This window comes from Bos mutus, chromosome 27, assembly GCF_027580195.1.
Source record: "Bos mutus isolate GX-2022 chromosome 27, NWIPB_WYAK_1.1, whole genome shotgun sequence".
NCBI lineage: Eukaryota > Metazoa > Chordata > Mammalia > Artiodactyla > Bovidae > Bos > Bos mutus.
In genome coordinates, this window is record NC_091643.1 from 18,365,045 (window position 1) to 18,381,553 (window position 16,509).

Sequence of the window (16,509 nt, forward strand, 5' to 3'; positions counted from 1 at the left end):
TGATTCCAGCTTGTGCTTCACCCAGCCTGGCATTTCACATGATGTACTCTGCATATAAGTTAAATAAGCAGGATGACAATAAACAGCCGGGAAATGTCAATGAAAAACACATTGAGGGGCTTCCCTGGTGGCTCAGTGGCAAAGAATTTGCCTGTCAATGCAAGAAACACAGGTTCAGTACCTGGTTCCGGAGGATTCCACATGCCACAGAGCAACTAAGCCCATGTGCTGAACTACTGAGCCTGTGCTCTAGAGCCTGGGAGCGGCAATGACTGAGCCCACGTGCCACAGCTACTGAAGCCCCCGTACCATAAAGCCTGTGCTCAGCAACAAGAGAAGCTACTGCAATGAGAAACAAACACACCGCCACTAGAGAGCAGCCCCTCTTCCGCAACAAGAGAAAAGCCCGCACAGCAACAGGGACCCAGCACAGACAAAACTAAATTAAAAAAATTTAAAAATACACACTGACATTCTATTAAAATGGCTAAAATTAAAAACTTGGCCATACCAAGTGATGGCTGAGATGAGAAATTAGAATTCTAAGACACTGCTAGTAGGAATGTAAAATGGTACAACCACTCATCAAGTCTGGCAGTTTCTCAAAACTTAACACAGAATAACTATGTGATTCAGCACAGGCCTTCCCTTGGAGCTCAGTGGGTAAAGAATCCTCCTGCAATACAGGAGACCCTGGTTTGATCCCTGTGTCAGGAAGATCTCCTGGAGCAGGGCATGGCAACCCACTCCAGTATTCTTGCTTGGAGAATCCCATGGACAGAGAAACATTGTAGGCTGCAGTCCACAGGGTCGAAAAGAGTTAGACACGACTGAGCGAGTAAGCACAAAACATGCAAATGCTCACAGCATCTTTATTTGTAAAATCCCCAAACTGGAAACAATCCAAATCTCTATCAACAAGTGAACAGATAAACAAATTATGGCATATCCACATGATGTAATCTATTCACCAATAAAAAAGAATGAACTATTGGTACATGTAACAACATGGATGAATCTCAATATATTGGGTAGGCTAAAAAGTTCAGTCAGGTTTTTCCACTGAGAAAAATACCACAGACAGTTGACAACATGATCAGGAATCATATAAATAACTTACAATTTAATATCTTCTACAACATTTTTTGACTGTGCTGATCCAAGAAAACAAGCTGGAATACTGGATATTCTGTAAGAAGAAACACAAACATCCTGGAATCATGTGCACACTACAAATATCAACTTCATTTTTAAGTGAGAAGAAACAAAAAGTTATAATGATGTACATTTCTCTTCTTTGCAATCTCTTTTTGTAACTCACTAACTTGGTAAATAAATTCCTTCAATGGCTATATTAGAAGGAAGGTGGTTGTTAAGGTGGATTTTCCAAAAAGACTGCAAGCACAGGTTGAAGGAATTTAAATGTTTTTCATAAAGGAAAACTACACCTCTATGTATATACTTCATACCAAGCTAAAGAAGAAGGGTAACCAACAGAGAAAAGAATTTTGTGATATGTAGTGTTAACCAGCATAAAATTTGCTTTTTAAAAAAAATTTGGGGGCAGGGGGTCATCTGGTAGCCCTAAATTACAGAGAACTCAAGAAAGAAGATACACTCTTCCACTAAAGTGTCATATTACTAGTAAAGACAAAGCAACAGTATATTAGAAATGTGTTAATAGGAACTAGATTTTAACACACAAGATAAATCAACTATTTCTTTCACAGGAGTTAAAAAAAAAAAAAAGGTGGCAATGTGGCTCTGAAAGCCTTACTCACTCAAGCTGAAGTACTTGGTCTTCCATCAAAGAAATAAGGGGAGAGATGACAAGGCCAATCCCACCTGCATAAACAGGCGGATACTGGAAGCACAGACTCTTTCCATACCCTTAAAATAAAAATAATACACTCAGAGAAATGAAATTAGATCGCTGTTACTCTGATTTCTTCTTACAATGTACTTGCATGAGATGAACAGTCACTACTAATGGGCTACCTACCTAAGAGTTAATTCGTGCAAAATTCAAGCATCTACCCTCAGCTCATTCTCTGCTACAATTTACACCATTTGTATACATACATACCTTATGGAAAGATTAAGTATTTCAAAATCTTGAAGCTTTATTTTTTAAAAGATAAGGTTATTTGCTTAAGTACAACTTACCAGTTGTCATGACAACAACATTATCTCTTCTTTCTTCCAGTACAGAATGAATCACTTTCCATTGAACCCTGGAGGATGAAAAGCAAAATGCTGCACTGTTTTACTAATAAGAAATGGAAGAGACAAGTAAAGTCTAACCATTTCCTTACATGTAAATTTTAACTTAAAAGTAAAATAAATAAATAAACATTTAACTATAGTTAATGATTTATCTGCTGAAGTGATTAGAAGGGAGTGTAAGGATGCCTACAATTTACCCCAAGATGCACTTTATTAACAAAAACTGAATGGATTAAAAAATGGATAGACAAATAATCGATATGTGATAAAGCCATTTTATTTTTTCATTTCCTCCAGAATTTCTTTCACATTTCCAAGTTTCAATAAAAATACTGTGAATTCTGGAGCTTTAAAACAGAACTCCCACTTGACCAACTTCCCATTCAAGGTGACTGAACAACTAGGATTTCCATTTATATTTGCATTAAATTTTATTACCTATATCTAAAATATAAAATAAATTCCAAGCTTCAATCTAGATATCCAACAGAATCACTCATTTAAATAAATAAGAGAAATGCTCTAGGTGCAAGGACTGACTAAGAAGGGAAATGAGGGAACTTTTTGGAGTGATTGTAATGTAGTATCTTTTAAAAAGGGTTTAGGTTACATACAGGTGTGCGTGTACACTTAAGACTTGCCAATGTTAAACACTTAAGTTTAACCATTTCCTTACATGCAAATTTTAGTTCAAAAGTAAAATAAATATTTAACTATAGTTAATGATTTACCTGCTGAAGTAGTTAGGGCAGAGTGTAAAGATGCCTACAATTTACCTTGAGATGCATTTTATTAATAAAAATTGAATGGATTAAAAAGTGGATAGACAGATAATCAATATGTGACAGAGCAAGTATACTAAAATGCTAATAGTGAATTAATAGTGAATATACAAGTATTCGTAGTAAAAAAAAAAACTACTGTATCTTTGAAATTTCTTTTTTTTTTTTTTTTTTACATGTGCAAAATCCATTGTGGAGTAGTTTTCATTGTAAAGAGGAGTTGTTGTTTTTTTTTTCCTTAGACCGTTTTTTTTTGCAATGGTGCAGTGGAATGACTCAGAAGATTGTAATTCTTCATCATTTATCAGAATTGCCCATAGGGCTCAGCCTAGAACTCTCCTCTTCCATCTCACACCTCATCTTCAAAAATTGCCAGTAACATACAAATGCTAGTAAAGTATAAAACAGAATGAGAGAATTGCAAGAGACAGAAAAATCCACAGTACAATTCAGTTCTTTTTTTTTTTTTTTAATGTTTATTTGGCTGCACTGAGTTCTAGATGTGGAATGCGGGATCTAGTTCCCTCACCAGCGATTGAACCCAGGCCCCCTGCATTGGGAGTGTGAAGTTTTAGCCAATGGACCACCAGAGAAGCCCCCTCAACCCCAGTTTTCTTTAATATATATAGGTACAATTCACTTCCAGGCTACATAATCCAAGTTTTGTGACATTTGTAACAGCAAACCTCTTGTAGGGCAGCTGGGGGACATGAAAACTTCCTTCTGATTTTTTGTTAATTAGAGTGCTTTTGAAGCCTCCTGTGGCATTGAGGGTAGAACTGTGGTCATTTGGTCATGTGGTCATGTGGTCATTTGGTTGAACGCATCTCAGTTTTGGATTTGTGATAGAGAAGGACATTGACAGGTGGTTAGCACTGTGTATCGCACAAACTGATGATGTCAGCCTCGCCCTCTGGATTTACCTCTCCAACCTTCCCTGACACACCACTGAACATCTGGCAGGGGTGAAGGAGCTCTACAGGGTTAACAAAAAATCAGAAGGAAGTTTTCATGTATCTTTGAAATTTCTTTTAATAAAATTTTGAGGGGAAAACAACTGGGAAGGTGACCTTCTGGTATGCTGATAATGATCTATTCTTTCTTATCGGAATGCTGGCTACACAGGGTGTCTGGTTTGTGAAAATTCATTGATATGTACATTGATGTGTACTATGTGTAGGACACAGTTTAATCTAAAAAAAATGTTTTAAGATCAGAAGAGAAAAAAACAGTATAGATTTTTACATTCCTATTACCAACAGTTTTATTCAAATTTACTTGTTCTTCATCTCATTTGTATTCCTCTCATTTTAAAACTTACAAGTGTGCTCCCTTGGATGTAAATACATTTGACTATGTTAAAACAGATATGATTATCACTGTTTTTCACACTACTGTCTTATGAATGTCTATTACATCAATATGTAATAGAATAGACAATAAGATGCACAAAAAAGGCACACAGATACTTTTGTAATAAAATAAATGTCAGGATTAACTTAAGATGAATTTAGTAATGTATTTAAACTCAGAACTCTATCTTAAGGAAAACCATTTTTCCTCACTTATAAAAACAATACGCAGATATGAATTTTATATAAATATTACTTCAAAATAATTCACTTAGAAAAATTACAGTGTAGCATATATAAACAATAATGAAGTTGTACTTTTACTGTTCACTGGATGGATTATTTGTCTTTTAAAGTTTGTAAAGAAAACAGTAAATGTGCAATTTAATTAACTGAGACTATACTCACGGCTTAAAACTAGAATGGCCAAAGTAGGTCTTGAGGCAGTTAATTTGCTTTTCAGTAGGTCTTGGTAACAGGCAGTCTTAAAATAAAATGGGCATTTATGTTAAAATAAAGGTACACAAAGTGAGAGGAAGTTTTATTTTATTGACTTCTTTTAAAGAATCTAGTTACTGTGTTGTTGTTCAGTCACTCAGTCATGTCTGACTCTTTGCAACCCCAAGGACTGCAGCATGCCAGGCTTTCCTGTCCTTCACCATCTCCCAGAGTTTGCTCAATGGCAGAAAGTGTAGAAGAACTAAAGAGCCTCTTGATGAAAGTGAAAGAGGAGAGTGAAAAAGTTGGCTTAAAGCTCAACATTCAGAAAACTAAGATCATGGCATCTGGTCCCATCACTTCACGGGAAATAGATGGAGAAACAGTGGAAACAGTGGCTGACTTAATTTTTCTGGGCTCCAAAATCACTGCAGATGGTGACTGCAGTCATGAAATTAAAAGACGCTTACTCCTTGGAAAGAAAGTTATGACCAACCTAGATAGCATATTAAAAAGTAGAGACATTATTTTGCCAACAAAGGTCCGTCTAGTCAAGGCTATGGTTTTTCCAGTGGTCATGTATGGATGTGAGAATTGGACTATAAAGAAAGCTGAGCAACAAAGAATTGATGCTTTTGAACTGTGGTGTTGGAGAAGACTCTTGAGAGTCCCTTGGACTGCAAGGAGATCCAACCAGTCCATCCTAAAGGAGATCAATCCTGGGTGTTTATTGGAAGGACTGATGCTGAAGCTGAAACTCCAATACTTTGGCCACCTGATGTGAAGAGCACCTGACTTATTTGAAAAGACCCTGATGCTGGGAAAGATTGAGGGCAGGAGGAGAAGGGGACGACAGATGATAAGATGGTTGGATGGCATCACCGACTCAATGGACATGGGTTTGAATGAACTCCAGGAGTTGGTGATGGACAGGGAGGCCTGGCGTGCTGCAGTTCATGGGGCCACAAAGAGTCGGACACGACTGAGCAACTGAACTGAACTGACACTTATTTTTCCTTTGAGTACCAGGCACAACTCCAGATAAACTGTTTGATTAATTTCTTAATACTAAGTATAAGAACTTGGCTACGATTCACACTTTCGCTAGCTTCATAAAAATACAATGTGTTGGAATTTGTTATACTTCTAAAAACTAACATTTAGAGCCAACCATGGCAAACAAAATAGCAATCCAAATTTTATAATATAACCAATTTTCAGTCAACAGTAAGCTGGAATTACTTACTGTCACAAATAAAACCCACAGGTAAAACCTTCATTTTAATTACCACTCCACCAAAAATCTCTGATCAAAATTCCAACTGCAAAGCAGAATGGAGTTATGTTAACTTCACCCCACTGATTTTCATTTTTTCCTCAAGTTGAAGGATTCATGAGTAGCCAAGAAAGATCAAAGCAAAGAGTCAAGAAAACCCACCTCTAAACAAATGAATATTTGTCCATTTTTAATACAAGAAAACAAAGGGCAAAACCTTTAACATTTTCATATACTTTCCATCTATGAAATGTATTTTAAATTTTCCGTATTACAACACTGAAGAAATCTAGCTCCAGAGAGCATTCTACTCTATGAGAAGATGCCTACAGCTTGTCATAATGAGTATTATCACTTATACTTAAATGACAGAAAATTCATTTAACAGATTCTTTACTAGAGTTTGCACATACAAGATGAAAATTAGTCCATTTTGCTATTTGACCCTTTGCCACTTATTTTAAGTAATAAGCACCTGAAGGACAGATATTTATCAATGCCATTTATAATAATGTTTAATGTAAGTATTAATTTATTATTTCTTATTTCTGTACTGTGCTCAGTCATGTCTGACTCTTTGCAACCCTATGGACTATAGTCTACCAGGCTCCTGTCTATGGGATTTTCCAGGCAAGATTACTGGGGTAATGGAGTGGGTTGCCATTTCCTCCTCCAGCTGATCTTCCTGACCCAAGGATTGAACCCATGTCTCCTCTGTCTCCATCATCGCAGGTAGATTCTTTACCGCTGAGCCATCGGGCAAGCCCCTGCTTCTTATTACATGATTTTTTATCGTTTTTGACAAAACATAAAATTCAGGAAACTTTTCATTTCACATCACCATGTTCACCAAATGACACAACACTTTTATTACTTACTTTTCTAAGTAGTATGACTGTCCTTTATGAAGACCAAAGCACCATAGGATTTAATGACAAGTTTTCAGGGCCTAATTAACTACATGCCACAGAATCCTTGATGTCCAAAATGTCTAAAATTAAAACCTAAATTAAAATCAGTGATAGGTATCAGAGAGGAGTCAGTTCAAACACAGGACAGTGCTTACCTTCATCAGCTTCTTTTTCTTCTTCAACAGCTTCGTTCTCATCTTCATCATCTTCTTCAGAAGGAAGATCTAGATTTTTTTCCATTTCTATGCATTTTGAATGATTTGGATCTACCATGCCACTTTTGAGGTTTTCTAAAGACTGAACATTTAAAAGAATTTTTCAAAGCAAAAGCATTGAGAGTGCTGCATCTTTTTCAGCAAACACAAAAGGAGTATTATTAACAGAGCCTACAATTTTGTTCAAAGCTGGCAGATGCACAAGCAGTACCACAAAAGAACATGTGTGCTCCTGTTTAAATATGTGCTCAAGAATGGCTTCTCAGGCATAAGGCCAAAGATGGAATACTGCCAGCACAAACAGGGTTCATTAATAGCATACAATGAACTGGCCCTAGGGAAAGTTTTCATAAATTTTGCATTTAGATTATTTAAAACATTTTTTTCTTTATCATACTTCAATGCTTCCAATTCCCAAGTTGTAAATGTGGGTTTTAATGTGATTCTTGTAATGAGTTTCTCTGTATCATGTGTCAGCAACATTATTTTTGAGGAAGCATAAAGTTTAAACTACAAGCCAACAATAAATGTGTTTCTGGAGTTGTCAAAGCAACAACAAAAACACTGAAATAATTTTAGGAAAGGAATATTACAAATGTAAAACAAATGCTTTCATGTCGGCTTGGTATCTGATTTCCTCCTCTAAATGAAGATTATCTGTTTAATGAATCTGCAGGTATTTCAAAATTGTTTCATCTGTAAAATTTCTTAATGAGAAATAACAAGAAGAATTATTAAACCACAGTTGTCATTTTCTCTTTGTATTAAAACTTCTATTCAGTAAGTCTGACTTAAAAGGTTTTTTAAAAAGTATTTGTTTCAGGCCTTTAAAAGGGGAAAAAAAGAGATTCTTTCACTTTTTTTTTATTCCAGTCAACAAACATACTTGTAAAAAAAAGTACTTTTATCTGTGCACCCAAGTTGCCTTCTAAGAAGTTCATTATATAACATAAATTTGCAGAAGTCTGCAAGTATCCTATAAATCCACTACTTTAATAGGACTCTTCAGAGAAATGGCTCATCAATAAAGGCATATGATTTAGTATTTATATCCTTTTGTTACTGTTATATTTATTACACTTAGGAAATGCCAGGCTCTTTAGTTAAACCCTTTACAAGTAACACCTTAATAATAAACACAACTGTTAATAGAGTATCAAAAAGCTAAGAAACATGCCCAAAGTCACCTAGCTAATTAAGGGAGAAGTTAGACTTTAAACCCACATTCACATTCAGAATCCACATTCCTATCACTACCCAGTACACTGACTCAAATTCAAAGAATCAGGAACTTAAATCTCATTTCATAAAAAGAAAAATCACACTGACCTAAAGATGAGAACTAAAAAGTATGCATAATGGTGAACTTCCATGTTTTTTTTCATTTTCCCTTAATTTAGCTAAGTTTAGGCTTTTCTTTCTAATTGTCCATCCTTGATTCATAAGATTTGATGAAGAAACTGGAGGTCAGGTGAAGAAGTAGACTATACATAAATTATAAAATACTATTTTCAACTTGGTAATAGGGGAAAACTGAATCACTTAAAACATTAGAAAATTATGTATAAAAGAAAACATCCACAGCAAATAAAACCAAAGTAAAGAAGATGGAATGTATAAAAACAGAACTTCCAAATAAAAGTGGACACACATGGATAGGAGGAAAGAGAAACCTGTTTCAATACTGGAGAGCTGAACCACTACTCACGTTCCAGGAAAAGATTAAAAGAAAAAGTGACCTAATTAGTATACTACGGAAATGAGAATCCGAGTTCCTACTCACAGAGCCAAAGAATGAACTTCGTGAACACTCAGAACACTCACAGTAGCAAGCAAACAGGATTTATTTCAGAAAGAAAGTACAAAGCTCTCAGGATAGACGCTGAGAGGGGGTGAAGGTCCCACAAAGGTGGGACTTAACAGCAGTTTATATCCCTACTCATAATGATTTGTACACTTTTGATTGGTTCTTACTTTTAACATATGTTGTTTCTAACCAATCAGCGTAAAGACCACAACGTTTCACTTGACATCTTTATGGCTTCTTTTGATCCTTGGATTCTTAGTTTTCTTAGACATTAAGTTACCATCTGCAACCATTTCTCATGACTCCCAGCCATTTTACAATGGACCAGATGTATGCACTAAAGATTAATGATCACCAGTTGTTTTTCCCTCAGGCATATGGAACACAAATTAATTAGTTAATCAGATCCTTCCTGGATCTGAGTGCTGATAATTTATCAAATTCCCTCTAAGAGCCAGGAATTCGGGACAAAGGAGACGGGCTTAGTTTAATGGAGTGGGATGCTTATTAAAACAGGCCAAGGTCTCAGAGTTCCTACACTAACTGCCTAACAACTTCTACATCACTACTGCTAATACATTATGCACAGGCCGTACAAAGACATAGAGAAATATGAAAAGGAAAACAAAATCTAATGCTACATAAGTGACAGCAATCTCACTGTGGTAGGACCAGTTTAGAATCAGGCAATATTTTACTGAATTAATGTCCACTGTAAAGAACTAGAAGTAATTTTCTGTAATGGTAAACATACCTTAAGCATCTCCATTTCTAAATCTTCATCACTCTCAATTATGTAAGATAGATCCTCTTCATTATCCTTGGAAGATGAATGCTTTAAAAAAAAAAAAAGTATGTCAAACATTAGTTTCCAGTATAATTGACTCAATACCCTCTTCTCTACAAAATAAAGTTCCTTTACACTAAATATCTTTAGACCACCTCCTATTCTTCACTAATAAATGTATAATATATATTTATATATTTGTGTGACAGGTAGATAGAAAGGAAAGGAAAGAGGATGGTAGGAAGGAAGAAGAGAAGGAGGAATAAATGTAGAAACAAAGAAGCAAATAAAAAGAGAAAAACTACCTAACCTGTTTACCTAATAAACAAGATAGATAAACAAGCTTGTGATAGTCCACAGTCTCTAAATGAAAGTACAAATGACAAATTCATTTATAGTTTAAAAAAAGCCCAAACTGTGGTTCCCAAACTTTTTGAGTACAGGAACCTCTTCTCAATATTGAGAAATTCTGTACAAAGCCAGGAACTATACTTGTTCTCTTATAGACACTGATTTTTAAAAGATCACAGCAAGTTACAATGACTAATAATACCTTTAAATAAATTGATATTTTACAAATAGCATCTACAGGTATTCGAAAAATAGTGTCAGATAATTATTCAGCTATTGCCAATGTGGAGATATGAAGAAACTACAATAGTCTGGCAATCCTTACAAAGCAAATGTCCAATGATAGTAATCTGTATGAAAGAAACCCACCGAAGAAATACAGAAGGACCCCAAAAAAGTCTAAAATTTAAACTGGAAATAGGAAAAGGAAGTATAGACTTAATTAAGATCTTTAAAAAAGATCTTAAAATAAGTCTTATTCTTTTATTTTTTAAATGGGGTCTCATGAATTTTTTAAATCCTAATAATTATTACACAATAAAAAATGGCAGTAAATGGGGTAAAAGATGTGTGTCAAGTAAAAATATGGGTTTAATAGAAACCCTCTCAGAATATCAAGTAAAGAAAACCCATATGAGGAAACAAAACTACCCTCAAGAATCACATTTGGAAAAGTAAACTCTGGTAGGTATCCAGGGATCTACAAAAAGAAGAGGTATATAGTAGGTTAAAAAGCAGGAGAAATATCATATGCTTAGCTTCTGCTAAGTCGCTTCAGTCGTGTCCAACTCTGTGCGACCCCATAGACGGCAGCCCACAAGGCTCCCCCGTCCCTGGGATTCTCCAGGCAAGAACACTGGAGCGAGTTGCCATTTCCTTCTCTAGTGCATGAAAGTAAAAAGTGAAAGTGAACTCGCTGAGTCTTGTCCAACTCTTAGCAACCCCATGGACTTCGGCCTACCAGGCTCCTCCGTCCATGGGATTTTCCAGGCAAGAGTACTGGAGTGGGGTGCCATTGCCTTCTCCGGATATGCTTAGCAAATGATAACAAATGTGTACTGACACTAAAAATCTTTCCACTATAAAATGCTGTTGATCATACTAAGTCAGGAGTAGCAAACAGCTCACAAGCCAAACCCAGCCCACTTTTTTGCTTTTGTAAATAAAGTTTTATTAAAATACAGACAGGCTGCTGGTCTACAGCTGCTTTCACACCAAACTGGCAAAACTGGGCAGAAACCAGGTGGTCTGCAAAGCCTAAAATATTTACTATCTGCCCATATATAGAAAAAAATCAGCCAACCACCTTCATGAATGAAAACTGTTTGCTCTTTACTGTATTCAGTACCTCAGGAGATGTGCAAGTAACATCAGTAAGATGCTTTTCCTCAGCCTGTTGTTCCCAAAGTTGGAGTTCCTCTTCTGTAACATCTAATGACATCAAACAATTTCTTTCTGTATTCTCTTCCAACTTCTTGCCTTCCAGTTCATCTTCAAATCCATCTTCTTGTTTCATTTGATTTCCAAGTACCTTTTCTCCATCATGTTCAATTAAACCATCAGGTGTTGCATCCCATGCCTCATCTTCAACTTCAGGAAAAATGTTATGTGCTCTAATTTGTTTCTCTTGTGCTTCACCAGCAGTTGGCTCTTCCAGTGGTAATAAGTGAAAGTTATCACTGGGTCTCAGTTCCTTCTCAGGGGAGCCAAACATCATCATCCTCAATGAATACAGATTTTCTGAAATATCCTTCAATAGTAGGGAAACCCTAAAAAAAAAATTAAGAAAGGTGAATTCAACTTTAATTGTGTTAACTCTAAGGACAAGTTTTAATGCTTTTTAATAAGAAGATCTTCACTTAAAGGACACACTGGATTAAAGTTGCTCTTCATGCCCTTCAAGCTTATAGTTTCTGGGCTCCTCGCTAGTACAGCAAGGTACTTCTACACTCAACACCTAACCTGCATGCTTACTAAGTGTCAGGAGTGTTTGGCCCCAAACTAATTGTTTATGGTGTCACTCCTTATCCATTCTTGATTTTCATGTTAAGCATTCATCCAAGCTTGTCAAACTATGTCATAAATGCAAAGCAAATATGCCCTGAATGCGGCCTCATGCACTCCACTGGAACTGCAGTTAAGTGGATGTGAATTCATGCTTATGGCATGTGTTTTGCTATTCACAGATCTCTTTTGTTCTACCCTAGTTCAGAAATGTATCTAAATAAGTGAAGCAACAGCATAGACTTGTTACAGAGAATCTGGAATAAAAGATCTTAACTAGTTCTTGTTTTGACCCACTAAAAGTTTATAAGATCTACCTTTATTAAAAATGAATCCAGGGAGGTGGGAGGGAGGCTTAAGAGGGAGGAGATATATGTGACTCATGTTGTTGTATAGCAGAAACTAATAATACATTGTAAAACAATTATATTCCAATTAAAAAAAAATGAATCCAATATTGCCCATTCTCAAAATTTAAGAAAACCTACTTAGCTTTGATATTATAAAGCAAAGTATTAAGCACATGTAATTTATACTCAATAGTTATTTTAATTCCTAGAAAGAAACCTGAAATGCATGTGAATAGTAATTTTTCATATAAATGCCATTTTCTTCTTTCATGGAGGGAAAAATGTAAAAATGAATATGAAATAGCTTTATTAGTGCCTTTCCCCATTTGACAGTTACTTCTTTCAGATATTCTCAAAGTTACATAGCAACTACTAAAACAAATTGCCAGGAGGAAAATTACTTTGATAAAGAGCTGAATTTCTATCTCATACTTTGAAATCTATCAAAATATATCACAAACCTCATCCAAAAAAGAATACATTAACATTGCATTTTTTTCAGAGTCAGAATTCTATTTCAATTAACTGCTTCACATTTCTACAAAGCATTTTAGCCTCAAAATTGTATTACCATGTTATATTCAATCACTGTTCAAGAGTACTCCTATTTCTAGAGGTTTTATAAGGGAGTCATTCATCCATTAAGGACAGAGCAAAGCCAGATTCCAAGAAGTAGCTACTGGGAGCTACAGTCCATGGAGGCGCAAAAGGGTCGGACACAACTGAGCAACTGAACAACAACAACCAGTAGTCCAATACCTGTCAATTCAAATATCAAAAGTTATCTAATGCTTGGCTCAGACCGTAAAGAATCTGCCTGCAATGCAGGAGACCTGGGTTCGATCCCTGGGTCAGGAAGACTCCCTAGAGAAGGGAATGGCAATCCACTTCAGTATTCTTGACTGGAGAATTCCATGGACAGAGGAGCATAGTGGGCTACAGTCCATGTGGACATGACTGAGCAACTAACACTTTCACTTTTTTTTCAATGCTTCAGCTATATAAAACACTCTTTAAAATCTAAATGCTTCTTGTTTTAATAGTCTGATTAGATAGAATTCTCATATAATAATCACTTAATAGCCAGAAAAATGAGGTTACAGGTTTAAAAGTTGCTCCTATTTACTGATTTCAAGTAATCAAATTATAAATATAATTAAATGAAAAATGCCCATAAACAGAAAGAAAAAGAACACTGTGAATCTTAAATGTTTCCTTCAAATGAACTTAAGAGTTTTATTTGGCTTCGCTTCGTAAAGTATCCTACAAAGCACAGAAGCCTCCAACTTTTGTGCACAATTTCACAATTAGAAGAGATTTCTTAAATTTATACATCAGTCTGTGTGCATGTAATTCAAGCAAATTTATGAGTCCACCCTAATGAACTTCTTCACTGTATTTAGAAAAATGCAATAAGAACAGAATTTATTTAAAAAAAAAAAAAAAAAACAGAAAAATTTAACCTCTGTGGATTTTCCAGTTTTCCAAAAGTATCAGGAAGACGCTCAGCCAGATCCATCATCTCCTTGGAGATCGAAGTCAATTGTTTCTTCACATCACTAGGTAGTATTTCCTCTTCTGGAATAAAAGAATCATTACTAATTTTCAAATTACAAAGCAAAGATATTTATTTAAACACTGCTGCTGCTACTGCTAAGTCGCTTCAGTCGTGTCCGACTCTGTGAGACCCCATAGACGGCAGCCCACCAGGCTCCGCTGTCCCTGGGATTCTCCAGCCAAGAACCCCGCTGCTCCTGCTGCTGCTAAGTCGCATCAGTCGTGTCCAACTCTGTGCGACCCCAGAGATGGCAGCCCACCAGGCTCCCCTGTCCCTGGGATTCTCCAGGCAAGAACACTGGAGTGGGTTGCCATTTCCTTCTCCAATGCATGGAAGTGATAGGTGAAAGTGAAGTCGCTCAGTCGTGTCCAACTCTTAGCGACCCCATGGACTGTAGCCTACCAGGCTCCTCCATCCATGGGATTCTCCAGGCAAGAGTACTGGAATTGGGTGGCAAGAACACTATTAGGGCTTAAATTTTCATTGTTTCTTTAAATGAACTGCAACAAAAAGACTTCCTTAACCTATCCCAAAATCACCTCAATCACTTTATTTCCCTTCCAAATTTCTGTTCTTTAAAATCTTAGACTAAATTCTAACTGATCTGCATTCATACATATTACAACCCAGTGGTTCTCAACCTTGGCAGAAGGTGAAGGTAGAAATGAGACTCTGATCTCACCTGCACTGTTTCAACATCAGAAACCAACACACCACCATATGGGACGCTACTTACTAAAACAGCTTGGTAAACATAACCTTACCCGACAGATACTCCTCACTGTCCTCATTACCAGTCGTCACAAAATAAAATGCAAGCCTTTCTCATTCATAAGTGATCACCTTCCGAACTTTCAGCTTCATTCTGTCTAAATGAATGAGATAGTGTCTCCGCCAACACCACCTAACTTGCCCACTTTCCCAAACCCCTCCCCTGCTTACGATTTCTACTCTTCATCACCACTTCTTGTGTCCTTCAACAAGTCCAGCTCCTCTGAAGCACTGGACATTGGATTACATCATCAGCTATTCCTACTAGTTGCAGTTATCTTGTGATCTCAAAATCACATCACTGAAAAGATTTCAGCACTTGGTTCACTGTCTCTTTCTTCCCTCTATTGCTGTGATAACTCCTAGTGATTTCGAAATTCACAGAAACTCTCTGCCTAAGAATGTGGCCTTTTCAGTTCCTCAGTCCCTCCATTTCCAGCCATCTTTTCCTCAACTGGTCTCAGCCACCCTTCCCATAACCATGTGCTGTGCTTAGTCGCTCAGTTGTGTCTGCCTCTTTGCAATCCCATGGACTGTAGATGGCCAGGCTCCTCTGCCCATGGGGATTCTCCAGGCAAGAAAACTGGAGTGGGTTGCCATACCCTCCTCCAGGGGATCTTCCCAACCCAGGGATCGAACCCAGGTCTCCTACATTGCAGGCGAATGCTTTACCGTCTGAGCCACCAAGGAAGCCCAAGAATACTGGAGTGGGTTGTCCTCCCCTCCTCCAGGGAATCTTCCGACCCAAGAATCAAACCGGGGTCTCCTGCATTGCAGGTGGATTCTTTATTCTCACGTGAGCTACCAGGGAAGCCCATAACCATACCCTTGATCTTAAAACTGTCAATAAAGTCATCACTTCCAAAACGCCAACTGCAAGCATTCCATCCTCTGAACACCAGCATGACTTCTGCAATACAACAGTTCTTGCACTTTCAGAACCAAGCCCACTGGCCTTCTGCCTTTTCCTTACCCATTCTTCTTCTCGCCGCTCCCCACACCCCCATGCCTTATTCTCCTCCCTTACCCATATTAACCATTTGCTCCTGTGGACTCAACTCTTTTGTTCCTTCCTTCTTCCATGGCACATACTTGATGCCCATACCCAAGCAGTTGACTACAGTCGAAAATAAACCACAGTTACGAGGGTGATATTTTGCTTTCAATTCATGCACACACCCCATGGACCCTCAGTAATGACTGTTAATTATTCTACATTTCCCACTTTCCCACTCTCAAGAGGACTGTACCATACTTCTTTCTTTCTCTTCATGCTTCCAACACCTCCAGCACTTGTCCCTCCTTTTAGTCAGAGAACAACTTCGTCTCTTACTTCACTAAGAAAACAGAAACAAAAAGAGAACTATCTCATCTTCCCGCCACCAATCTGCTAATTGCTAATTCGTATCACAACTCCCATTTACAGCAAAATTCCTTGAAAGAAAGAGCGGTCCACACTCACTGTCTTCAACTTTCTAATGCCATTTTCTCCTAAGCTGACTGCCTGCCACTGAGCTTTTTCCAAAAGCTGTTCATGGAAAGGTTACAATGGCCTCCACATAGCCAAATCAGTTCATCCAAGTTGTTCATCTCACTCTTTCATTGGAATATTCACTGGAAGGACTGATGCTGAAGCTGAAGCTCCAATACTTTAGCCACCTGATGTGAATAGCCAACTCAC

The 16,509-nt window shown here is 37.1% G+C and overlaps 1 protein-coding gene across 4 annotated transcripts in view; it reads right to left on the minus strand.

The window, feature by feature from the left end:
• WRN (WRN RecQ like helicase) overlaps positions 1-16,509 on the minus strand; it is a 127,607-nt gene that overhangs the window by 72,020 nt on the left and 39,078 nt on the right. For all 4 annotated transcript variants that reach the window (XM_070364311.1, XM_014477622.2, XM_070364310.1 and 1 more), the window contains 8 exons: positions 13,963-14,077; positions 11,494-11,914; positions 9,762-9,842; positions 7,141-7,282; positions 4,769-4,844; positions 2,167-2,234; positions 1,782-1,890; positions 1,121-1,189 (listed from right to left, as the gene is read on the minus strand). In XM_070364311.1, coding sequence (XP_070220412.1) covers positions 1,121-1,189; positions 1,782-1,890; positions 2,167-2,234; positions 4,769-4,844; positions 7,141-7,282; positions 9,762-9,842; positions 11,494-11,914; positions 13,963-14,077 — 1,081 coding nt within the window. The remainder of the gene's footprint in view (positions 1-1,120; positions 1,190-1,781; positions 1,891-2,166; positions 2,235-4,768; positions 4,845-7,140; positions 7,283-9,761; positions 9,843-11,493; positions 11,915-13,962; positions 14,078-16,509) is intronic.